At 49.9% G+C, this 26,559-nt stretch overlaps 1 protein-coding gene across 2 annotated transcripts in view; it reads left to right on the forward strand.

The window, feature by feature from the left end:
• Positions 1-26,559, forward strand: part of LCK (LCK proto-oncogene, Src family tyrosine kinase) — a 189,473-nt gene that overhangs the window by 43,040 nt on the left and 119,874 nt on the right. For both annotated transcript variants that reach the window (XM_075336154.1, XM_075336153.1), the window contains one exon: positions 20,661-20,758. In XM_075336154.1, coding sequence (XP_075192269.1) covers positions 20,666-20,758 — 93 coding nt within the window. In that variant the 5' untranslated portion in view covers positions 20,661-20,665. The remainder of the gene's footprint in view (positions 1-20,660; positions 20,759-26,559) is intronic.

The following is a 26,559-nucleotide window of genomic DNA, read 5'->3' on the forward strand; positions in this document are numbered from 1 at the left end:
GCAAGACTACTTAAGAAGGCTGTTCCACATTATTAAGCAGCCTACATTTTTTGCCAAAATGGGAAAGAAAAAGGATGTGTCGGCTGCTGAGAAGCAACAAATTGTGGAGTATTTAGGTCAAGGCATGACTACAATCAACATTGCCAAGACACTTCATCGTGATCATCGCACAATCAAGAAGTATGTAGCTGATTCACAGCACACGCGTGTGCGTGCTGATAAGGAGAAATTGAGGACTCTTTCCAACAGGCAATTGCATCAGGTTAAAAGAGCAGCTGCTAAAATGCCTTGTCATAGCAGCAGACACGTTTTTGAAGCTGCTGGTGCCTCCATCGTCCCCTGAACAACAAGATGCAGGGTCCTTCAGAGGTTTGCAGCTGTGCATAAGCCATCCTGTCGACCACCTCTATCCACTGCACACAAGCAGAAACTGCTCCAGTGGGCCAAATGATACATGAAGACTGACTTCCAAACTGTTTTGTTCACCGATGAGTGCCGTGCAACGCTCGATGGTCCAGATGGATGGAGTGAAGGATGGCTGGTTGATGGACACCCCATGAAAACACGGCTAAGGCGCCAACAAGGAGGAGGTGGAGTAATGTTTTGGGATGGAATCATGGGGAGAGAGATTGTCGTCCCCTTTAGGATCCCTGAAGGGGTAAAGATGAACTCCATAATCTATGCAGAGTTTCTAAAACAGCCCTTCGTGCCATGGTTCAAGAGGAAGAACCGTACATTCTGCACCAAGATCATTTTCATGCATGATAATGCACCGTCTCATGCTGCAAATAACACATCTGCATCTCTGGCTGCTATGGGCATAAAAGAGGATAAACTTATGGTGTGGCCACCATCTTCCCCTGACCTCAACCCCATTGAGAACCTCTGAAGCATCATCAAAAGGAGTGTCTATGATGGCGGGAGGCAGTTAACATCTAAGCAACAGCTCTGGGAGGGTATTCTGTCCACATACAAAACAATTGAAGCACAAACCATCCAAAAACTGACAAATTCAATGTACAAGAGAGTTCAGAAGCTTCTTTCGAACAAGGGGTCCTATGTGCAAATGTAACATCACCTAGAATTAAGTTTTGACTTTAAAACTGTTTGATTTCATTTTGTAATAAGCTGATAATGCTTATAATTTCACAATTGACCATTTTCTTTTTCAAAATAAAAATAAAAAGGTTGAAAACTCTGCTGTGCATAATAATTTGGAACATGCATTTTGTGTGCATTTTGAGTGTTTATTATTTAAAAAAATATATACCGTTTTCATAGGCAGTTTGATCAAAAACATTTCAATTATACTCGAATAGTAGATGACTGGAAAATAACAATGACTGCTATTCATATAGTTAATTTAGGAAAATATGAGAAAATATTTTCTGCATAATAATTTGGAACGCAGTGTATTTTACAAGACACAAGTTTGTGTTGGTCACGCCAGTCCTGTGACCGTGGTCCATTGTTACTTATTTATACTGTATAAAAACTTTCAAGTCCATGTACCGAGGTACACACCTTGACAATCTTTTAGCAAATCTGATAACTTTCACTCTTTTCATTAAAACTGGTTGATTAGGCACTTAATCACTAACATTTTCTATATGAAAAATAATATACTATGGAAAACAATAAAAAAAGAAAAAAACGATACCTAACATTCTATGGCATCGCAACTACTGGTACTGTAATATTTTTCAACACTAGTAATAGATTGTCAGGTCCCGTAGCCATGCTTCTTTGCGACTATGTGCTTCTGACGCCGACACATACCCTTCCTCAAACATTACATGCTTGGTAAACTCCAGAGCATACCAGCCCCACTTTCCGCAATGCCGGGTATAGGTAACCATCTCTTCAGGCTGAAGGTTACGCTCTGGGTGGCCCCACGGAAGGTGCAGCGCCACATGCCGTTGAGACACATGCACCCCCGCTGCAAAGCCTGCTTCGCGTATGAACCCCCATCCCTGATCGGGGTCAAACCACTCCACAAGGCCACGGCACCGCGGCCCTTTTACTTGGGAAGCAGCGTTCCTTATCTGCTCCTTCTCCTCTCGATCATGGGCGGCAAGCTTCCGTCGTCGCCGGTCTCGGGTTGCAATTTCGGATTGTAGCTGGTATTGCTGTCGTTCCAAGTAGGGGGCATCGGCGTCCGGCCTCCGCTCCCTATCTAGCTCTGGCTTGATTTGAACTCTGGCGGCCCCACCAACCGTAACGAAACAGGCAGACATCTTGGTTCTGCTCCCACTGGTGTAGGCTGATGAATCGACTGCTCCGCAGCCGGGGTTGCGGGGCCCAGGTACTCCACCTCTGAGAATGGGCCCTGTGATGCGGCCGGGTCTGGTCTGGCCGGTGTCTGGGCGACTGCTGCCGTGGCTGGAATAAGGACCTTACTCTGAATCTCTGCAGCCGGAGCCTCTGAGAAACATACTGAAGGTTCCGCTGCCGGGGTTGGTGGGGGCAGCTCGGCGTCCGCCAAGGACGGGGTAGTCGGTGGTGGAGTGCTCACCGTGAGTGGGGACAGTCCGGAGCCCTCGGCCACTTTGGCCGGATTTGTGTAATCAGCAGGTACTGGGTAACCACTTACCCTCTCTTCACGTGGGATTTCAATCTCACGGGCTCGCACCGCCATCGCCAGGCTCCTCATCTCTTCCCTCCAGTGGTTCAGAATAAAGAGGAATTACGTCCACATCCTCCAGCACAGCTGCTCCGTTTCCTCCTCTATCCATGCCGCGGTCCCAGGGACAGCATGCTCTGGGGACCAGTCTCGCTCCGCCATCTTGCCACTGCTTCTTTTAGGAACGTTGTGACAGAGTCCTGGCGTCCCTGCTCCACTTTCCGCTAGTAACACATTCTGGCCCGCCCCCTCGGTCTTTTCGCAGCACTCTCTCGCTGATCATGGCTCTCTGGGAACTTCCGGTACCAGACTCACTAGGAAGACGAGGGGCGGGGCTTTATCTTCGCTTGCTTTCTCGGAGAAGACGGGGTTTTGGTGTGAAAAAATTTCGGAAAATGGCGGAATTGGCGGGAAACAGAATTTTGACTTGCAGTCTTCGGCTTTCAAGGCACTTGTTACCCAGTTAAGTGGGTCCTGCTCATATCCTGTTCGTGACGCCAGGTTATTCGAGATGTACTGTGCCCATGCCAGCGGCTGAGCCGCTCGGATCCGGTGCCGCGGTAACTCGAGGGGTCTCCGGATCCGGGGGGTCCGCGCGGACACTCGAATTAAAAAGGGGGGAATATGTACAGGTTTTTTTTTTTTAAAGTTCGTGACGCCACCCACAGTGCGTGGTAATGTGAGGAACTACCGCTGCCGGTGACGGTGGTGCAGCAGCCTGATGTTTAACCCCTCCGTGGGTAGGGGGTTTGTGTCCTGGGGCCCGTTGGTGTTAGGATGGTGCTTGGGTGCCATTGGGGATAGGAACAGGGGTTTCCAATGTACTCACTCAGTCCCAGAATAACTACACCGACAGCTTGTGAACCAGAATTCTGAGCGCCGTTGTAGCCTGCGAGGAGCATGCCTGGATCCGTGCCCTTGGTGTTACTGTTAGTCTGTGGCCCTGTCTTTGGCACCTTCGTCTCTGTTGGACCCGTGGGTATAAAACTCTTTGGGTCCCTCTGACCCGTATGGCTAACGGAGTGAGCTTGCTCTCAGGGTTCACGTGTAGGATTTCTTTGGACTGTAGTGGGAAAGTCCTATCACATTGGTGCGCTAGTACCCCGATTTTGGAGCGGGTTGGGGATGACACTTGAAGTCTTCACCCCCGTCGGGTAAATTACCGGAACGCGTGAAGCTACTTTCCGGCCTGGGGCCCACGTACCCTGGCCCCTTCCAGGTGATAGCTCAAGGCCACCGGCTCCCCTCCTAGGCAGTCTGTGTCCTTTGACATTGCCCCCTGTGACCGAGGTTCCAGATCCTACCAGGTCCAGACCAACGTCTGGCTCTCCTCCGTGGCCTCTCCGCATGAGAGCCACCACTACTTCTCTCCACTCCATTGTCTCAACTCTACTCAACTGTCACTTTCCTCACTTTCCCCTCACCAACCCCCCAACCAACCCTATTCCCTTCATGCCCCCCAATGGTGTGTCTGGTAGGTTAAAGTGGGCAGTGTTCCTAGGATTTTGATTGGCTTAAGCTGTTTGCAACAGCAAAGGACCAGGATCCGTAACCAAGGAGGGTGGATACTGTGCAGAAGGGCAGATTGCACAATACCCTGTGACGACCTGATAGGCCATGGCATCACACAACAGTAATATTTTATCATGACAGTAGGGGGCATTTAAGTAGAAGCCTGCAATGGTGATTTCCTCATCTCAAACAATTTATTGAAACAAAAGCCAAACAGTGGTGGGTATACCCCAGTGGTGTAGCAAAGGGGGGCGGAGAGGGCGGTCCGCCCCGGGCGGCAAGTGTCAGGGGGCGGCATTTTGGCCACTCACCTTCAGTTCTGCTGCCCCCGGGACGAGTTCCGGGGACCGCAGTCCTCGGCAGGAAACTGTGGCTGCCGTCCCTTTAAGGCGCGCAGACCACAGCGTCCTCCTGGTTTGAGCTTCATCTGTGGGCGGAGCTACCGTGTGGCCTGCTCAGTCCCACAGATGAAGGAGGCGCAGTGCCAGCCAGCGACCACCGGCACTGTGTGGGCCCCCTCTGTTATCATCCGGAACCATGGAAGACCACCATAAATCATTGGTAAAAGGTGACAAGAGCATTGGCAACTAATCTGGCCGCCATCCCCTTACTAACCATCACAACTAGAAGTAGCTGAGGGGTGAACCAACATCCTGTGCACCGCGAACCCAGCCGGAGAACTAGCTATCCTAAAGGGAGGAAAGATGAATAACTCTCTGCCTCAGAAAATAGATAAAGAATAGCAAGCCCCCCACATTCAAAGACTGCGGTGATATAGGAAAACACAATACACAGATAGATGATAGGATTAGCAAAGGTGAGGCCCCCACTGCCTAAAATAGGAAAGGACAGGAAAGGGGCTGATGGTGGCCAGAGAAAAACCCTACAAAACTCCAAATTCCTGAAAGTACAAAAAGCCCTCAGATCGCACGATCTGAACTCCTTCCTATACCAGGCGCTCTTGTCATACCAATGAACAGAAAACAGGAATCGTTACAAATTCAAAAAGCCACAAACACATGGACTTATAGGAGCAATACTCCAAACATAACTGCAGGGAGTTTCCCAGCTAAGCAACTGAGAGGGAAGATCCCTGCATGCAAATAAACTGAAAACAACCCCAGCAAATGACAAACTCAGATAAGAGAAAAGAACCAAACAACAAATAAAGAGCAAAGCACTTATCTGGGGTAGATGTGGTGTGGAGCAGAATGAAGCAGGCTGGTGAAGAAAGAACAACTGACATCCTGCATAGCCTGCTATCAGACCAGGATTTAAATAAGCAGAGAGTTAGCAATGGAAACGCCCATTGCTAAACACACCTGGTCTCTGTCCAAACCATTCCTGGCCACAACAGGGAGCCTCCCAGCAGCCAAAGCATAACTGACATTCACAACACCCCTCTCCTCCGTGACCAAGCGATAATTGCTACCCCCGTCCCCCCCTCGACCTGTATACTCCCTCCCAGCCACCCGGTTTATGGGCCCCAGTGAGCTGCATGGGCTCCCCCCTCGTGTGCGGGCCACCAAGAGCCACGTGTGTGGGCCCCCCAGAGCCGCATGTGCGGGCCCCCAAAAGCCGCGTGTGTGTCTATATGTGAAGCAGAGTTGTGTGTGTCTGTATGTATGTATGCAGTAGAGCTGTGTGTGTCTGTATGTAGCAGAGTTGTGTGTGTCTGTATGTATGCATGTATGCAGCAGCTACAGAGTTGTGTGTGTCAGTATGAAGCAGAGTTGTGTGTGTCTGTCTGTATGCAGCAGAGTTGTGGGTGTCTGTATGTATGCAGCAGAGCTGTGTGTGTGTCTGTATGTATGCAGCAGAGTTGTGTGTGTCTGTATGTATGCAGCAGAGTTGTGTATGTCTGTCTGTATGCAGCAAAGCTGTGTGTGTCTGTATGTATGCAGCAGAGCTGTGTGTGTGTGTATAATAGGCCTACATGTGTGTAAAAAGGTGAAAGTCTAGGACTAATAGCAGTAGTCTACAATTAGATCTTTGATTGTAGTTCCATGAAAAATAAATATTTTGATGGCTTTCCGGATTTTTGAAAGTTTCTGAATTATCGACGGCCAACGGAGGGGGGCGGCAAATTTGACAACCACCCTGGGCGGCAAAAGCAGTAGCTACGCTACTGGTATACCCCCCAAAATGTCAATGTTTAAATAACTTTTCATCTGGCCTTGAGCATCAATTACAGCTTGACAACAACGTCTTAAGCTGTTCACAAGTCCAGTTATTGTCTGCTGAGGCATGGTATCCCACCCTTATTGGAGGGCAGCCCTCAGCTTGGAGCTCTGGGGTACAGAGTTACAAGCCTCTACATGGCGATTTAGGTGAACCCATAAGTCTTCTATGGGCTTTAGACAGACCCCTTCATTAAGGGATTCAGGTCTGGAGTAAGTGCAGGCAACTCCATTTGAGGTACTCTCCAGCAGCCATTCCCTAATGATGCGACCTTGATAAGCTGGAGCATTGTTGTCCATGAAAATTAAATTAGGCCACTGTTGTTCATGCAGAAGCACAATGACTGGATTATGTTATTCAAGTAGTAAGGGCTTGCCACTGTTCCATTCACAAAGTGTTTGGCAGTTCGGTATTGATTAGGCACACCTACCCACACTGTTAAAGGGAACCTGTCAAGGCCAATATGCACCCAGAACCACGAGCAGTTCTGGGTACATATTGCTAATCCCTGCCTAACCATCCCTGTATACACTAGCATAGATAAAGAGATCTTTAGAAAAAGTGCTTCTAAAGATCTTTTATCTTATGCTAATGAGCGAGGAGACTAGTCACCTGGGTGTTAGTTCCCCTGGCTAGTCGGCTCCATTAGCATGTTAGTACGCACTTGGGGGTGTGCTAACATGCTAATGAATGTGCAGCGTCATGATCTCACTCACCTCTCCGGCCGCCATCACTGCCCCACACTGGATTTTGGCTCAGTGCGCATATGTGTCGCCCACCTATAGCGGTCACCCCAGGTACTTCACCTTCTGGGATGCCACAGGGGCTCCACTTGGTTACCGCTGGCAAAAGGTATGTCTGGTTATTTACATCTGAATAGTGACACCACTCTCGGTTTGCGGTCAGGGTTATGGGTGACCGCCACTGCAGTTTTAACAAGCGTTTGGGGCTGATGGAATCTGCAGTCGGGTGGTGTGGCCTCCCAAGAGTGAGGCTGACCCCAGGGGCTTGGGTGTATGTGTGTGGAACAACAGGTCGCAGAAGAACTCAGTCTCAGTCTGGAAAGACTTTCAACTTGTTTACTCACTCACATTCAGCTGGTTTTTTTTAGATAACCCGGGCAATACTGAGATACACCAGGTGGAACCAGGTATTCTTCAGGCTATCATAAGGGTAACCGCTAACTCGCATTCCTAGCACTTCTTGTTTTGGACATCCCCTGTCTTAAAGTACCGTGGGATTTATCCAGGGAAGTCGCAACTGCCTTTTCTCCCCTTTCTGGCCCGTTTGCTGGCAGCGTGGAACAAAGGAGATGGCTCCAGGCTCAATCCTCCTTATGGCCCCCTCTTTACTGCTGATGCTCGGACTCTGTGATGGTTGGTGAGGAACCTCTAGTCCCTCCACCTGCAGGTTTAGCAGACCACTAAATGGATGTCTGGCTCTAGGGACCTGTACCCCGTGCGTGCTTGGTTACCAGGAATCCCCATACTCAACTGCCTGTCCTCTCTCTTCAGGTGTCTTTCAGGCTGACTCTGTGGCAACCGTCTCCCCCGCCAACGGCCACCACACGTGCAGGGTCTGACTAGTGTGTCCGCTCTCATGCGTCTCCACTTCAGACTGGCTACCTCCAGCTCCCCTTTCTGACTGCCACTGCAACCTAGCTTCCAGCCTCTCTACCAAACCCCTTGATTGGATGTGGAGGCACGCCCCCTCCTGGGTCTGCCCAGGGGTCCCCTCAATGGTGTGTGAGACCTGGTTGCTATGTGTCTGTGTGTACACACCCTATTCCAGCCTTCAGGATTACCTGTTTGCACTCACCCAGCATGGGTGCAGTACTCAGTGGCGCCTGACCAGGTCAGGGGCTCCACACATGACCCAGGGATTCTGGTCATGCGCATTATGAAGCCGGGTGTATGCGCCCTGGCTTCAAACTGAAGTAGTGCGCATGACTGAAACTCCGGGGTCATGCATACTGAGCCGAAATCCAGTGTCAGGCGATGATGGCAGTAGAAAGGTGAGTGAGATCATCCTGTGATGCTGCACATTCATTAGCATGTTAGCACGCCCACAAAGGCATACTCCAGTCATTGTGCTTCTGCATGAACAACATGGACGACAATGCTGCAGTTTGTCAAGGTCGCATCATTAGGGAATGGCTGCTGGAGAGTACCTCAAATGGAGTTGCCTGTGCGTCGCCCCAGCAGCAGTCGAACTGCTCGGATCCGGGGATGCTGTGGCTCGAGGGTCTCCGGACTTGGGGTCTTGCAGCCATCTCGAATGTAAAGGGGGTATTTACAGGGGATAAATGTTCGTGACGCCACCTGCGGGTTGCGGTAAAGAAGAGTACCTCCGCTGCTGATGGGAGTACCAGGACAGATGGTGTTGGGCAGCCAGGTGTTAATCACTTCACAGGTACGGAAGGCCCCGGATTGTGGGGATTTGGTGAACGGGTAGCTTGCTTGGCCTTGGGAAGCAGGGGGCAGGGGTCAGAGTACTCACTGCGGCAGTTGTGGTGGTGAATCAAGTGGATTAAGCAGACACTCACACAGATGATAAACCAAAGTCTCTGGGCACTACAGTCTCTACGGGGGGGAGCCCGTCCAGGTCCCGCTCCCAACAGTGTCACTTGGAAAGTCCAGAGCACTGCCTCCGTGCACAAATTGTTTTACTGTTGTTACTGTTGTTACTGATGCCCTGCTACCCATGTGTATGGCAGCTATGCTCTTGGTGGCTGGCACTTGGGATTTCAGTGGGTTGTGTATTTTGGAGAACCCTAACCCCCGCGGTGTGCTGTCGCCTCCAATCTCTTGGGGACAGTTCATACAGAGAGTATCCTCCACAGGCTAATTATCAGGTTGCTTGAAGCTACTCCCCAATCTAGGGTCCTGTACCCTGCCATGTTCGGTACCAGTAAGGTTGCTGGGCTTTCTGGTGCCAACAGTCCTCCTAAACTGTGTCTGTTACACTTCTGTCCAGTGTTACTAATACTGGTCCCTGACTACTGTGGTCCGGGACCACCGTCTGCGACCCAACCCGTTGCCTCCCTGGGAGCTCCAACTCCCCTGCTCTTCACTCTTTGAGGGCTAACTCTGTTCTGCTCTCTAATTCCTCCCTCCCACCAGTCTGCCTGACCCCTAGGTGGGCGGTCGTGCTCCAACTTGACCAACCCACTGATGTGTCTGTCCAGCTCTGGTGTGAGGTGTGATTGGGATTTGCAGTGCGGATGTCAGTGACACTGCTGATGGGAACCTGGAACCATGGGGGGTAGACCCTGTGCAAGGGGTGGGCAGACCCCTTACAAGGAGGTGCAGTTTCCCCCTGAAAACTGTGAATGTTGATGTGATTTAATAAAGATGTTTTATTCTGTTTTAGTGGGTTTCCCCTAGTGGCCGGGTGGGACCACAGCAACAGGGTAGGAGCAAGGTGGAGCCGGCAGCAGTATTGGTGTGGGTCCAGTCTGTGTTAGCCGGAGTGGGAGCCAGGTGAAGTGGAGTAGCCGGGCACATCCCCACTAGAGGAGACATCCAGAAAAGGTTTTCCCCAGCTGAAAGTTGTGATATCATCTGAGTATTGCCTCTGTCATGAAGAAGTGTACAATAAACATGCCTGCTGGTTCAATTGATCCACGTCTATCAAGTGTTTGTATCTCTGACGGCGACATCTGCACAACCACACTCTGCCCCACCAAGTCATCTCCTGTCCCAAAAGTGACGGCGGAGCCAGGGGTAAGCCTGCTAGAAAAAGGGGCCACGACTACAACCCCCGAGGCACCCCTGGCACCCCGTTACATGTGGCGTAGTCGGCAGGATCCGGATTATATGCAAGGGGTCCCGATTCAAGAAGATGGAGACCAAGTGGTGCCTAGGGCACAGGATCCGGATTATTGGCAAAGGGTCCCGATCCCATGGTGGGAAGAAGAAGTGGTGCCTAAGGCGTTGGACCGGGCACAAGATGGCGGCAAGATGGCCGCCGTCTTCATGAACACAGTGAGAGCGCGAAGAATTGGCGCCAAAAGAAGAGCCTGGGGCTGGCCGGTGAAGAAAAAGAAGTGCGGAGTGCGCCACTCAAAGAGGGGAGGTGCTGGCCCCAGGATGCTGATGAAGATATGTGAAGTGGGCGGCGATACAGGGAAAAAGAAGAGCCGCCTTGGCCGGGTCGACTTGATGTGCGAGACTGGGGGTGGAGTGTACCCAAGAGCGGGAAAAGAAGGCCCGCCTCCACCTTCTCCAGCATCTCCACTGTCCCCAGCGCCATTGCAAGAAGCGACAGTACAGAGACTGACTCCGAGCAAAATGGAGACTCCGAGAAGACAGCATGCTGCAGTGGGCGCGCTGGTAGCAACCAGCCTGGGCAGAGGACGCCCGAAGCAGACTGCGGCCGCGGAAGAACTTACCCTTGCCATACCGGCTGTGTCAGAAGGACCGGAGCGGCCCACAAAAGTATCCTGGGTCACTACCTGGGACGCCGCGACCGGTGAGACCTCGACTGAAGTCCGGGCCACCTACACGGCACAGCTACATCCGGGAAACCAAGTCCTGGGAGCGCCAATCCACACAGCAGTTCCGGCCCCGGAAGAGCAACACGCCCGGGAGCTAGAAGAGGACGAGTGGGGATTCTTTTGGGAGCCGGTGAAGCCGACGCCCCGGACTCAGCGAAAGTCCCCATCGCCTGAACCCGATCCGGTGCAGGAGAGGTTACTGGCCGAGACCGTGGCCCGCGAGATGATGGCCGGTCCTCTCAGTGACGAGTTTGAACGGCAGTGTACCGTTGGCACCGTAGTCAAATTTAACCAGAAAGAGGGCTATGGATTCATTGAGGATGAGGAGACCGGTGACCATTTCTTCTACAACCGCGTAAATCTGGACACTGAGGGCTTACCACAACGCCTTCATACCTTGTACCCGGGAGAAAAAGTGAGATTCCGGAGAGAAGTGGGATGCCGGGGCCTATTTGCAGTAGGGGTGACCTGGATGCCCACTACACAAGAGGCCGCGCAGTGGCAGCAAGAAATCGAATGGGAAGAGTGCCAATACCGGAGGCGTACCCAACAGAGACCGGTACTGGCGGAGATTTCCCGGCCGAGAAGCACACTAGCGGTATCACCTGAAGTTATGACAGGACCGAGTGCTGACCCAGAGAAGGGGACCCCGGCGGTGTTGGCAATTCACCAGAGCCTGGTCACACACCCGGTGATTGTCGTGGGCAGCCCACAGCCGTCCCGTTCAGCGACCCCGTCACCCCCGTCGGGGGTTGAGGAGGCAAAGCCGGAGGCAGAGGCGCCAGAACCAACCGTCAACTACGAACCATTCCGGAGGCTGCGCCGCTTGCCAGGTCAGTCCCTTTCTGATTGTGAGGGCTCAGCGGGCTGAGTGGCAGCACGCATACCACCCCGAGTGACCCGTAATGACCGGAGGTAATGGACATGTTCATGTTGAAGACCGGCATTGTTCCAGAGCCGGAAAAGTTTCACAGTTTGCAACCAAAGTTTAAGCTACCGAGCCCGGAAGGAGCCTGATGCTGGACTGAGCCCAGAGGCCCCTTCTGTGTTGTCAAAGGAGACTTTGTTGTTTTATGATCCTGCCTTCAAAGACCGGGAGTGCTGTGAAAGCCTCCGGGCACATCGTCTACAAAGACCGGGAGTGCTGTGAAAGCCTCCGGGCACTCCATCTACCAAGACCGGGAGCTCCCAGGAGGGACTCCGGGTGCCAGACTTGTGCGCCCCTTGAGTGTGCCTTCATGTGAACATTTTTTTAAGGTTTTTTATAAAAGTGACTTTGCTGCTAAGTTTGTATATTGCTCAGTTTCTGTTTTTCAGGTGCGGGCCTTGCCGGGAGGCTAAGGCTTAAAGAGGGGAGGAATGTAAGGGGTGGGCAGACCCCTTACAAGGAGGTGCAGTTTCCCCCTGAAAACTGTGAATGTTGATGTGATTTAATAAAGATGTTTTATTCTGTTTTAGTGGGTTTCCCCTAGTGGCCGGGTGGGACGGCTGTCCCCACAGCAACAGGGTAGGAGCAAGGTGGAGCCGGCAGCAGAAGGGGGAGGGAGAAAAGGAGTTGTTAAGGAAAAAGTTAGAGCCAGGAGGCAGTTGAGTACGGGACGGGAGAGAAGAAGCAGAAGGGGCAGAGTGTGGGAGCTGGGTGAACAGGAAAGTGAAGGAAAAGAAGAGAAGAAGTGTCCTCAAGGGTGAAGCAGTATTGGTGTGGGTCCAGTCTGTGTTAGCCGGAGTGGGAGCCAGGTGAAGTGGAGTAGCCGGGCACATCCCCACTAGAGGAGACATCCAGAAAAGGTTTTCCCCAGCTGAAAGTTGTGATATCATCTGAGTATTGCCTCTGTCATGAAGAAGTGTACAATAAACATGCCTGCTGGTTCAATTGATCCACGTCTATCAAGTGTTTGTATCTCTGACGGCGACATCTGCACAACCACACTCTGCCCCACCAAGTCATCTCCTGTCCCAAAAGTGACGGCGGAGCCAGGGGTAAGCCTGCTAGAAAAAGGGGCCACGACTACAACCCCCGAGGCACCCCTGGTACCCCGTTACACCTGCACCCTGGGTTACAGTATACAGTTCCCTGCAGCACCCTGATGTAGTCAGGGGCGCTACACCTGCACTTACTCCTGACCTGAAACCCTTACTTGTGGTTCTGTGTGAATATTGGACCTGACAGGTTCCCTTTAAACCAAAAGCTCATTTGACGACATCAGTGGCTGATGCGTAGCACTCTCCTTGAGGTTTCTAACTTCGTTGGCGGCCATTATTTCTGCCCTCTGTGAATCGTCATTCATCAATGAACAGCACTGAGGCCCACTGGTCCCTCATCCAGCAAGACGATGACGCATGTGCTTGGTGGTGTGGTCAAGTAACTTTGCAGGTCATCTAGCACACAGACCACACTGATGTAATCAATTTTGAATGATCTGACGTGACACTTGGATGCCTCTCACCTGCTGTAAATGCGCCTGAAGTTGTGTGCCATTCATCATCCGGTTCTGAAGGGCATTGTTTACAATGAAGCGGTCATCAGTGTGGGATGTGGCCAAAGGATGTCCACTTCTATGCCTTTCTTTGACTCTTCAATTCTCTCAGTGTCTGTTGCTATCTGCTAATGACACTCTGTAACACTCTAAGCTCAGTGGCCACGTCTGTCTGAAAATATCTTACATGAAACCTTAATGGCGAGGTACTGTTAAGCCCGCTTTACACACTGCAATGTATTTTACGATGTGTCGGCGGGGTCATGTCGTAAGTGATGCACATCCGTCATCGTAAGGTACATTGCAGTGTGTAACAGCTACGTGCGATTGCGATTGAACGTTAAAACGTTCATCGCACGCACGTCGTTCATTCCTCATGGATTGAACGTCAGATTGTTCATCGTACCCGGGGTAGCACACATCGCAGTGTGTGACACCCCGAGAACGATGAACAGATCTTACCTGTGTCCTGCGGCCCCTGGCCGGTAATGTGGAAGGAAGGAGGTGGGCGGGATGTTTACGACCCGCTCAGCTCCGCCCCTCCGCTTCTATTGGCCGGCTGACGTGTGACATCGATGTGACGCCGAACGTCCCTCCCACTCCAGGAAGTGGACGTTCGCTGACCACCGTGGGTAGGGGTTGGTGGTCCCGGGGCCCGGTTAGGTGACGGGGAGGCAGGGTTGGCAAGGTGCAGGGTCGCCTGGACTGTGCAGCGCGGTGCCGGATGGCACGGTTGTACTCACTCAGCCACAAATGTATGCAAAGTCTCTGGTAAACCAAACGGCTGGATGGACGGGTCCTGCAGCCGGCTGCTGTAGCTTCTCCCGGACGGTTGGTGGTGGCTGCCTTTCCCTGCACCTTTGTGTATGTTCGGTCCCGATGGTTCCCACCGGTAACCCGCTCCCCAGCGTGTATATGTGCCGGAGGAGCCCTTTTGCCCGCAGGCTCTGGCCTTTGGAACTCTAGCTGTGGCGGTAGCTGTATTTCCTTCTACTGGTCGGACGATTGCCTTAAATCGGGTCTTGGCTGTTAGAAAACCCCTGGGGTTCCGGTCACTGACGGATTTGACCTCTAATGGCGACTCCAAGCCTGGTCGGGGTCCGTAGGCCCTGCCTGTGTGTGCTGGCTTCACTTCGCTCCCCGGTTCAGTACCGGCGGGCCACCGCCCATCCCCGGTCCTACAGTTCCACGTTGATCTGCCTCTCCTGCAGACGGCCACCACCGTCTGCCAACCTTGCTCTTGGTGCCCGGGCCACACACACGGACACGGTCAGTTTACTCCTCCACTCCTACTTCACTCCTCTCTCCTTCACTTCCCTAACTGAACTCCTCTCCTTTTCCAGCCTCCAGGCCTATGAACTCTGCAGTGGGCGGGGCCAACCGATTGGCTCCACCCCACCTGGTGTGGACATCAGACCCTGGAGGGAGGCAACAAGGATTTTGTGTCTGGCTGATGTTCTTGTCTCGGGATGGGGGTGTGTGTTGCAGGGCGCCACATAATAATAGCAAGTTTTCGAGACTACGCAGGTCTCTTCTTCAGGCTCAATATAAAGCGTAGTCTCGAAAGCTTGCTATTATTACCATCTTTTCAGTTATCCATTAAAAGGTATCAACCACTGAGGACTTTAGTTCTTTTAAACAATGTTTTATCTCTTCTGGCTAACACGGTACAAAGATATCTTTTACCTGTATCAGTTGGACATGAACATTCAGAAGTTTAGAGGTCACATTAACTTCACCTGAAAAGGTTAGAGTGCATTTTAGGATCATCCTGAAATTTCACCCGAATGCCAAATATCCCTCACTTTTTATGAGTAGTGTATATAGCCGACCTAAATATTGCTGTGGAATAAGTACACCCATTGATGACAACATATTCTCTAATTGCAGTGGTTTCTTTAAGTAGAATTATGAGCACTAACATACTGAAAAAAAAAGTTTAGATATTTTATAAGCTAATGGTGTGTTGATTCCAAATTTCCACAATCTTAATCCAGTCAAGATCTCTCTGTAATTACAACCCATTCTTAGTAGCTCTAATCACCTTCTCTAAAAAAAACCCACAGTATAATTACCATCTCCCTGCTGTCCACCTAGTTATTTTATGCAGTAGTAATCTACAACCCCTTCAAAATGTATTTTGACCTTTCTCCAAGGAGCTATTCTTGGTACCACATCCAGCTCGGTTTCCATTTATCAGTAGTATCCAGTAATTGTTTTTCTCTCACTTGTCATCCGTGTGCAAAGCGTTTTTTTTACTCAGAAGTAATTAATCATTTACAGGAGCATTTACAGTTTCCTATGTTACAAAATTGCAATGTATCTGTAAAAATTGGATGCTATACTGTGGCTCTATATGGCTTCCATTTTATTTCTCACCTTCACAGACCTAATGGGGGAGTCCCATCCGATTTCAGAGTCAGATCGCAGCATGCTGCGATTTTTTTTACATGCTGAATCAGTATGAGAAAAAAAAACGCTCAATAGCATTGCCTCATTGAATAACTTTGGTCCAAGTGCATACCTTTTTTTATTGGCTTGCACTCATCCTATTTATAGGATGGTGTAAGCCCTTAAAGGGAATCTGTTGACAAGTTTTTGTTACACCATTGGAGAGCAGCATGATTTAGGGGCAGAGACCCTGATTGGTGTATCACTTTCAGAGCGGTGTATTGAAGTTTTGATAAAAATCCCTGTTTTATCTGCTGCTGAGCTACCAGTTCTATGAATGCTCGAGCTGTGAATAACCCCACCCACACCATTGATTGGCAGTTTTCAGTGTACACTGTGAATAGGCAGAAATCTGACAATTAGTGGTATGGTTAAGGATATACAGTGTTCATGAATATGGAAGACCAAATGACAGCAGGTTTACTAGTTCTCTAGTGATAATCTCCCTCTGATAAAACAATGGTTTTATCGAGACTACACTAAGCAGCCCTATAAGTAACACAATACTGGAATCAGGGTCTCTGTCTCGACATTATGCAGCTCCTTGATTAGAGCAGGTTATAAATTCTCTTTAAATTGATAGCTCAATTAATTGTACAAGGGCATTGTACTTAAACATTATTTATTATTGGAAGATGTCTCTTGAATGTAATAAACACAAGTATAAGATTATTCCAATATTAAATTGTTTTCAATTGAAATAATTGAATTACTCTAACACTTATAAACATTTAGTAGATGCTGCCACCATAAGATTGTATGTTCAAAGAAATAATAATCTGACCATTACAGTCTAGATAATCCAACATAAAGGCAAAAAGCTGCAGTTTGATTACTGCCACCTGCAGTTAGATCTATATATGATATCTATGTGCAGGTAGCATTTTCCGGCTTCAACACCAACTCAGTGCAACAACTGATGCACCAAATCAACAGAAACTATGCGGTATGCTCCCACTCGAGTTCTCTTGTAGCATTTTTTAACCACACTGAAGTAAAAAATAAACTGCTAAATAAGTGGAAAGGCCTCAATGATCTCTTATTATTATTATTATGATTATTATTTATAGAGCACCATTGATTCCATGGTGCTGTACATGAGAAGGGGTTACATACAGAATACATACACAAGTTACAGTAGACAGACTAGTACAGAGGGAAGAGGGCCCTACCCTTGCGGGCTTACATTCTATAGGATTTTGGGGAGGAGACAGTAGGTGGAGTGTAGATTGGGCGGCAGCTCCGCACGGTAGTCGGGCGGCAGCTCCACACGGTGGTCGGGCGGCAGATCCGCGCGGTGGTCGGGCGGCAGATCCGCATGGTGGTCGGGCGGCAGCTCTGCACGGTGGTCGGGCGGCAGCTCTGCACGGTAGTGAAGCAGTGAGGTCATTGTAGATTATAGGCATTTCTGAACAAATGGGTTTTCAGGTTCCGTTTGAAGGTTGCAAGGGTAGCAGATAGTCTGACGTGTTGAGGCAGCGAGTTCCAGAAGACTGGGGATGCTCGGGAGAAGTCTTGGAGTCGGTTGCATGAGGAGCGAATGAGAGAGGAGGAGAGAAGGAGATCTTGGGAGGACCGGAGGTGACGTGTTGGAGTATAGTGGGAGATTAGTTCAGAGATATACGGAGGAGACAGATTATGCACAGCTTTGTAGGTCAGTGTTAGTAGTTTGAATTGGATACGGTGGAAGATTGGGAGCCAGAGGAGGGACTTGCAGAGAGGAGAAGCGGGGTGGTATTGAGGAGAGAGATGGATCAGTCGGGCAGCAGAATTAAGGATGCACTGGAGAGGGGTGAGCGTGTTAGCAGGGAGGCCACAGAGGAGGATGTTACAGTAATCGAGGCGGGAGATTATGAGGGCATGCACTAGCATTTTTGTAGATGGCGAATTGAGGAAAGGACGAATTCTGGAAATATTTTTGAGTTGGAGACGGCAGGAGGTGGTGAGGGATTGGATGTGTGGTATGAAGGACAAGGCAGAGTCAAAGGTCACTCCGAGGCAGCGAACTTTGGGTACTGGCGAGAGCCTGGTGTTATTTATTGTAATAGATAGATCAGGTGGAGAGTGTAGGTGAGATGAAGGAAAGATGATTAATTCAGTTTTGGCCACATTAAGCTTTAGGAAGCGAGAGGAGAAAAAGGAGGATATAGCAGATAGACACTTCGGGATTCTGGACAGCAGAGATGTGACATCTGGGCCAAAGAGGTAGATCTGAGTGTCATCGGCATATAGGTGGTACTGGAAGCAATGGGACTTTATGAGTTGTCCCAGGCCAAATGTGTAGATAGAAAAAAGTAAAGGTCCCAGGACAGAGCCTTGAGGGACGCCAACAGAGAGATGGCGGGATGAAGAGGTTGTGTGGGAGTGGGAGACACTAAAAGTGCGGTTGGAAAGGTATGAAGAGATCCAAGAGAGGGCGAGATCTCTGACACCAAGGGAAGAGAGGATCTGTAATAGGAGGGAGTGGTCGACAGTATCGAAGGCTGAGGACAGGTCTAGAAGTAGGAGTATGGAGAAGTGCTTGTTAGCTTTGGCAGTAAGTAATTCGTGATTTTACTCAAGGCAGTTTCGGTAGAATGATGAGGACGGAAGCCGGACTGTAGGTTGTCAAAGAGAGAGTTAGATGAGAGGTGGGAGGAAAGTTCAGCATGGACGTGCTGTTCCAGGAGTTTTGAGGTGAACGGGAGTAGTGATATGGGGCGGTAGCTGTTAGTAGAGGTTGGGTCGAGGGAAGGTTTCTTTAGGATAGATGTGACTGATGCATTTTTAAAGGCAGAAGGGAAGGTACCAGTCATTAAAGATAGGTTGAAAAGATGGGTTAAGGCTGGAATAAGGATAGGGGCGAGGTTGGGGAGGAGGTGGGATGGGATGGGGTCAAGTGCGCAGGTGGTGAGGTGCGCTTTTGAGAGAAGACGTGCAAGCTCTTCTTCGGTGATGGTGGGGAGGAAGTTTATGGGGAGGGGCAGTGGTCTGTTATGTGAAGAGGTTGTGGTGACTGAGGAGAGAAGACTTGCCTTGTTTAGTCGATTTTTTCTTTGAAATAAGTGGCAAAGTCTTCTGCAGAAATGAGGGAGGTTGGAGAGGGCAGTGGTGGGCGAAGGAGGGAGTTGAAAGTATTGAATAACTGTTTGGGGTTGTGTGTTAAAGAGGATATGAGGTTTCTGAAGTAATCCTGTTTAGCGGAGGTGAGGGCTGAACGAAATGTGTGAATTGCATTTTTGAATGTGGTGAAGTCTTCCTGGGAGTGCGTTTTCTTCCAGCGCCGTTCAGCAGCCCTAGACACTTGCCGTAGTTTTTTAGTGAGGCTGTTGTGCCAGGGCTGTCTATTGATTCGTCTCACTCTGCCATGTACAAGGGGAGCGACTGAATCAATAGCTGATGTGAGAGTGGTGTTGTAGAAAGTGGTGGCACTGTTTGTGTCGTGGAGTGAAGATATGGAGGACAGTGGTAGGATAGAGTATGAAAGGGTGTGTATGTTGAAGTGTGCAAGGTTTCTGCGGGGATGTGCTAGGTGCTGGACAGGGGGGGCAGGTGAGGAGGACAGGACCGAAAAGGTCAGCAGATGGTGGTCAGATAGGGGGTGGGGGGAAGTTGTGAGGTCAGAAAGGGAACAGAGGCGGGTGAAGATAAGGTCTATTGTGTGTCCATCTTTATGGGTGGCAGAGGCGGACCACTGAGTTAGACCAAAAGACGAAGCGAGGGACAGGAGTTTGGAGGCTACCGACTGGCAGTTGTCAGTGGGGATGTTGAAGTCACCCATGATGATGGTGGGAATGTCAGCAGAGAGAAAGTGTAGAAGCCAGGCAGAGAAGTGGTCGAAGAAGGCAGTGGTAGCGCCCGGGGGTCTGTATATGACAGCCACTTGGAGGTTAGAGGGAGAATAGATTCGGACAGAGTGCACTTCAAAGGAAGGCAGGACAAGAGAGGATAGAGGTGGGATTGGGTTGAAGCTGCAGTTGTTAGAAAGAAGGAGACCCACTCCTCCACCCTGTCTATTGCCAGGGCGAGGAGTGTGGGAGAAGTGAAGGCCACCGTAGCATAGTGCAGCAGGGGAGGCAGTGTTGGAGGGTGTCAGCCATATTTCAGTGAGGCCCAGGAAGGATAGATTGCTGGAAGTAAAGAGATCGTGAATGATGTGCAGTTTATTACAGACAGAACGGGCATTCCAGAGCGCTCCAGAGAGAGGGAGCGTTGGAGTAGGTGAGAGTGGAATGGATTTTATATTGGAGAGACTGCGGTAGTTACTAGTATGTGGGGAGTGATAAATGGGTGATAAAGAAGGGTGTACCATCTGTGGGGGGCCAGGGTTGGGGGATATGTCACCAGCAGTGAGAAGAAGTAGAGAAAGGGAGAGCAGGTGGGAAAAGGAGAGTGGACGGCATGGTCTGCGTGATATTTGTAGTGATCTGAGGTTTAGGAGCAGGTCAGCAGATGAGGACAGATGAGAAGGCAGGAGGGACGGGAGATGAATATTTGTTTGGAGAGTGCTGGGGTGTGGGGATACCGAAGGAGAGTAAGGAGGAGAGGGGCAAAGACTGTGAGGGCATAGGTGAACATGGTGGGAGTTAGGTGTTAAGTATGGGATTTAACAATTAAATTGTGACAGTGGCAAACTCAGTTAGAAAGAGTAAAATTTTACCTTCTGGTCACTTCTGGGACATATCTGGTATATTTCTGACACTCCACTTAATAGATCACACTTATGAGATCATAGCAGACCTGCACCATCAAATTTAAACATCTCTGAAGGCCTACAGGTTGACTCTGGTGTGAGCAGAGGGGAGGGGTCGTACTAAGACAGAGCACAGAAACACACCAGGGTTAAAATGTTTGTTTCACCTGTAAGTCATAAACATACTTAATACTTTATACTTTACGATTACTTTTTTCTAACTTGGCAAGATCTTTTTGTCTGCAGGTACAATGGGGTGTGGGTGCAGCTCTGATTATGATGAGGACTGGATGGAAAATTTTGATGTATGCGAAAACTGCCATCTTCCTCGTGAGAAAAACCAGGTCAGTGTGTACATAACAAACAGATATGCTTACATATACAAATACAAATACGCTTACATATGCTAAAATCTAAAAAGTAAAATAATGTTAACCCTTAAGGCCCTGTGCACTCGCTGCAGTTTTTGCCATGGATTTGCCGTGGTTTTTCTACATGAATTGCTGCAGAAAATGTTCAGAACCTTTCTGCAGTCATTCCCCAGCGAAACCTATGGTAAGAAGTAAGAAGTAATATGGGCACAGAATGATCAGTAATACTGTATATTGTTCTGAGCGCATTAGTCTCAGCAGTACAGGTCTTGTATTATCCCCGAGGAAGCGAGAGATGCGAAACGCGAGTTGGGGAGGAGATATAGTATGCTTCTTGAATTCCCCATAGGCAGGCCCAGACTGACCATACGGCAAAAAGAAAAATTAACTCCGTTACACTGTATAATTTCCCAAGAAGGATTTACGGACACAAGTTCATTTTGTCTTGATCTTTTTCTTCATTAGTGTAAAAAAAAGTGCTGTACAATAACAGAGAGTCCGCCAGAACACAACGTTTCGGCCTATTGGCCTTCCTCGGGTCGGACAATCCAATATGAGCAGGAGTCCCAGTAAATTGGTGGGAAGGTGGTAACAAATATGTTCTCGACCTATTTCTTATTAGTCAACGTGCACCTACAGGTTCAAAAACTAATTCAATGGCAGATTTTAGGTAACTATAAGTAGGGAACAGACGGGAATCTTGCATGTATCGTGTACGTGTTATGCGGTACTGTATATCTGGTGGGGGTGCCAGCCTGGTGAGGGGCTGACACAAGAGGCCAAAAGTCCTCTAGAATCACATATGTCAAAATGCACAGATAAGTGGAGAGGACGGATAGGAATTCCAGGGCTTACATCAATAGGGTGAGAGAATCAGAAATGTCTGGAGACTGGGCTGGATGGGAAGGTCCTCATAGTGGTAAATGGTAGGGGAAACCTCCTGGGATAATTACAGACGATTGCCTCTGGTGGTGCGTGTGAGAGCCGCGCGTCACACAGATGAGTGGGGATGAGTGGGGAGGGGCTGAGGACACATAACGGGGAACATTTGTGAAGGAGCACAGCTTTGTGACAGGCAGAGGGGGACTACTGTATTCCGAGGGAGGGGGGAGGCAGGATTGTGTACTGATGGGGTAGTGTAATTTGTGTGTGTAGGGGGTGATGGGGGATTTGATGTTCTTTGCCAGTATGTCCTGAGGAAGGGAGCTGAGTCTCCTGAAACGCGTAGACCTGTGCATGAAATAAAGCAACATTAATCTTAAGCTTTCATGATCTGTCGGTCATTGGCGCGGCTTTGAAACCCATCTCTACTGCTCTCTGTTATCTGCCCTGTGGGGACTGCTGCCGTGGCTTGGAGTTACATGCTGTTATAGGAGTTGTGACTTTCACAACCCCTATTGGTGAGTAGGATTGCTCATTTCCTCACCCCGTATATATTGGGGTAAGACCCTATTCACTTCTTTTTCCACAGATTTTCTTACAGCAAGACTTCTCACTGACATGACTAAAAAAGGTACGGATTTCTCAAAATGGTCTGAGGTGCTGTGTATGCATTTGACTGGTCGTGGATGGGGGCGTTGTGGCCTGGTCTGGTCTCACCGTGGTCGGAAGCACTGCGGCCTGGTCTGGACGCGATAGGAGGATCCGGTGTTACCGGTGGGTCAGCGGGCACGGGTGTTGCTGGTTCCGCGACCGTGGGGACTAGTGGGGCTGAGGTTGTTGCCTCGCTTACCGGCTCCTGGTGCCACTCCTCGTGCAGCGCCCGTTCTGCTTGAGTCTGCACCGCCACCACAATCCCCATCATCTCCCTGTGCCATTCCTCGTTCTGCGGAATCATTTGCAGCCGCATCCAGAGACACAGCCGATCCAGCTCCACTTCAAGCTAGGGCATAGTTCCGCGGGCTAGAGGGACAGACATCTTGTCTTTTGCAGGTTTGCTGCTTTAGTGCTGAAGAGCTGGTGTCGCTTCCACATGCCAGGGTGCATTCTGCCGGCGCCCTTACGGGTTCCTGGGATTAGCTTTACTTTTGCATGTTGCCACTCCTAGGGGGCAGGGTCGGCTTTTTCACGCTCTTTTGGGTACAGTGATGGCGCAGCCAATTTTTCAGAATTAAAGATGGCGGCAGTCTTTACAGTCCATTAAATACAAATCCTTAAGGAGCACGTCACCCGTGCTAACGGGCCTTGTCCGTATCCTGTTCGTGACGCCAGGAAAAAGAGGATGTGTCGCCCAGGGAAGGGGGTACTTGGTCCCGGGCGGTAACAAACGGGAATGTCACGTTGGTGGCTGTTGCCTGGTCCCATGCCCTGGGCCCCTTTTTGCAAGGGGGGGTATTTATAGGGTGTAAATAGAGTTAGGCGGGGTTTGCACACTAAGACATCGCAGGCCGATGCTGCGATGCCGAGTGCGATAGTCCCCGCCCCCGTCGCAGCAGCGATATGTGGTGATAGCTGGCGTAGCGAAAGTTATCGCTACGCCAGCTTCACACACACACTCACCTGCCGTGCGACGTCCCTGTGGCCGGCGACCCGCCTCCTTGTTAAGGGGGCGGGTCGTGCGGCGTCACTGCGACGTCACACGGCAGCCGGCCAATCAGAGCGGAGGGGCGGAGATGAGCAGGATGTAAACATCCTGCCCACCTCCTTCCTTCCGCATATCCTACGGAAGCCGCAGTGAGGCCGGTAGGAGACGTTCCTCGCTCCTGCGACTTCACACACAGCGATGTGTGCTGCCGCAGGAGCGAGGAACAACATCGGACCGTCGCGTCAGCGTAATCATGGATTACGCCGACGCTGCACCGATGATACGATTACGACGCTTTTGCGCTCGTTAATCGTATCATCCAGGCTTTACACACTGCGATGTCGCATGCGATGCCGGAAGTGCGTCATTTTCAATTTGACCCCACCGACATCGCACCTGCGATGTCGCAGTGTGCAAAGTGCCCCTTAGTGTCATGTTACGCCACCTGCAGGTTGCGGTTAAGGATAGAGAACCGCCGCTGCTAAATGTGGGTACTCCTAGAGCTGGTGGTGATTGCAGCAATGGTGTTAGGCCCTCCACAGGTAGGGCCATGCCTGGGAGATAATGAGGGATAATAACGAAGACCACACCAGGTTGTCTTTAACAGTCTCTACTCACTTGGACCCAGGAGTTGCTTGTTCAGGTCCCTTGGAGTATCAGTGCCAATGTAGTGACCCAGGTTGCTCTGTCCCCGGCACTCTCTGTTGGTTGGGTCCCTGTAGCGTTGAGCATTTGGGGCCCGACTGTCCCTTTTGGGAGGTACAGTCTCCTTCTCCGTATGGCGGGCAGCGCGGACCCTGTGGGGAGGTAAGTGTCCGAACCCCGATCCTAGTTTACTGCTGATGCCCCTGGATTATTTGGTTCGGTGAAGTCCATGAAGGTGTCCTCAGGTATTTATCAAGCCGTGTAGAACTAGTGCCTGATCTAGTGCCCTGTGCCCCGTGCGTGCTCCGTTCCCAGCGGTATCTCCGGTACCCATCCTGGCGACCTCTCTCCTGTGCCCCCAGGTCACTGCTGCACGGACCCAGCTCAGGCACGTCCGCACACCTCTCCTGTATGCCACACTCTCCAGACTCTCTACTGATTGCTGACCCCTCTCACTAGGCTGGCTAATCCCAGGGACTTGCTCAGGGGCGCTACATCTGTGATCTGCTTTTTTTAAACAAAAGTAAACAACTGAATGAACATCCTCAGAGCCAGGTAATTCCATAATTTTTGCCTGGGGTTGTAAGACCTCACAGCTCACAGTGCATGTCACACCACATGAGAATCATGAGGTCAAAGGAACTGCCCAAGGAAGGAGCTCAGAGACAGAATTGTGGCAAGGCACAGATCTGGGCAAGGTTGCATAAGAATTTCTGCAGTACTCAAGGTTCCTAAGAGCACAGTGGCCTCCATAATCCTTAAATGGAAGAAGTTTGGGATCACCAGAACTCTTCCTTGACCTGGCCGTCCAGCTAAACTGAGCAATTGTGGGAGAAGAGCCTTGGTGAGAGAGGTAAAACCCCCAGATCAATGTGGCTGAGCTCCAGAGATGCAGTAGGGAGATGGGAGAAAGTGGCACAAAGTCATCTATCACTGCAGCCCTCCACCAGTTGGGTCTTTATAGCAGAGTGGCAAACGGAAGCCTCTCCTTAGTGCAAGACATATAAAAGCCCGCATAGAGTTTGTAAAAAAACACATAAAGGTCTCTCAGACTATGAGAAATAAGATTCTCTGGTCTGATGAGACAAATTATAAACAAGGAGAAAAGAAGAAAAATGGCACCAAAACGTAATGCAAAAAAGTATTAAATTTTATTCACATAAAATTACAACGATATGGGATATCAGCTTGTTATGAGAATAAATAGTACAATGTCAAAATGGGACAAATAATTGGACAAAAATTTAGGAAAAGGAATGAAGTCACCTGGGGATGGAGGATGTAAATATATGTGGAACACAAAAAGGGGGGGGGGAAATGTAGGGTCCAACCCGACGCCGTAAAGAAACCCTGAGGGGGGGGGGGCCAAAGAGAATATATAAGAATGTTGTGAAAAATAGTATATCCCTGAGATGTGTAAATCCAGGGATGGGCCCCTAAGTCCCAAGATGGTAGATGGTCAGGGTTACCCTCCACAAATAAATGTAATCAGGAATTAGAAAACAGTAACCGGTAAACAGGTAAGCAGGAATCACAAAAGGGGAGTGTGAGAAGATAGTATCAACCAGAGTAGTCGTAGGGCAATAGAGAGGAGGCTGAGGTAGTAATGAAATGGGCAGTTTATAGTCGTGAAGCCGAGAGGGAGGAGGGCAAGGAACCTCGGGGACCTTCTCGTTAATAGTCACTACATCCCTCCTCGCCTCAACCCATTTGGTTCTGGTGGCCCGATCCGTGGTTGCTATCCATGTGGCCACTGCGTGGCATGCCCTAACATCCTACGGACTTCCTCTTTTGTTTGTTCCAAGGGGAAGAGGACTTACTCCATTGACGCACGTATCACGTGTGCTTCTACGCACGTGGTATATTATGCGACCTGCCCGTGCTCCCTAATTTACATCGGTCTCACCTCACGCGAGTTGCGCGTACGAGTTAGGGAGCACGTCAGGGATATAACTGCCGCTGCTTCTGTGGAGGATGTTTCCCTTCTCAAAACCCTTCCCCGCCACTTCCGTAAATTTCACGGTTGCGATGCGAGGTTCTTGAGTGTGCGTGGCATAGATATCATCCACGCGGGTATCCGGGGAGGCAATCTGCGCAAGACTCTCGCTCAGCGGGAGTCTAAGTGGATTGTCTCCCTTGATACTTTGGTTACCAACGGTCTCAACGAGACAGTGAGTTATTCCCCATTTTTGTAGAGATCATGCCAATCTCACCTTCACATTTTTGTGTGGTGCTTTTGGACCTCCTTTTTACGGTCCCCTTATTCCCCTCATTGGCACATGTTGTTGACATGGACCACTTTTTTGGTGTACCGGTCCACTCTGTTGGACTTTTAGGGGGCACAATCCTATAAGAACACAAATTGTTTTTATATTGTTTTTAATCTTCTGTTGGTTGCATTTTTATTCATTTTCTCTCTTTATTATTATTTTTTTGTGTTTGGGTTTTCTCATATAGGTTTTAGGTCTGTTTGGATTTACATTCCCTTCATTCCTTCCGCATTTTCTTTTCATTGGTGGACAACTTGGACGGCGCAGTTTGCCCGGATTGAAACATGCTGGAAACTTATATCCATTACTTTGCATATTTTGTGTATGTTCTGTGT

Source organism: Anomaloglossus baeobatrachus, chromosome 2, assembly GCF_048569485.1.
Source record: "Anomaloglossus baeobatrachus isolate aAnoBae1 chromosome 2, aAnoBae1.hap1, whole genome shotgun sequence".
NCBI lineage: Eukaryota > Metazoa > Chordata > Amphibia > Anura > Aromobatidae > Anomaloglossus > Anomaloglossus baeobatrachus.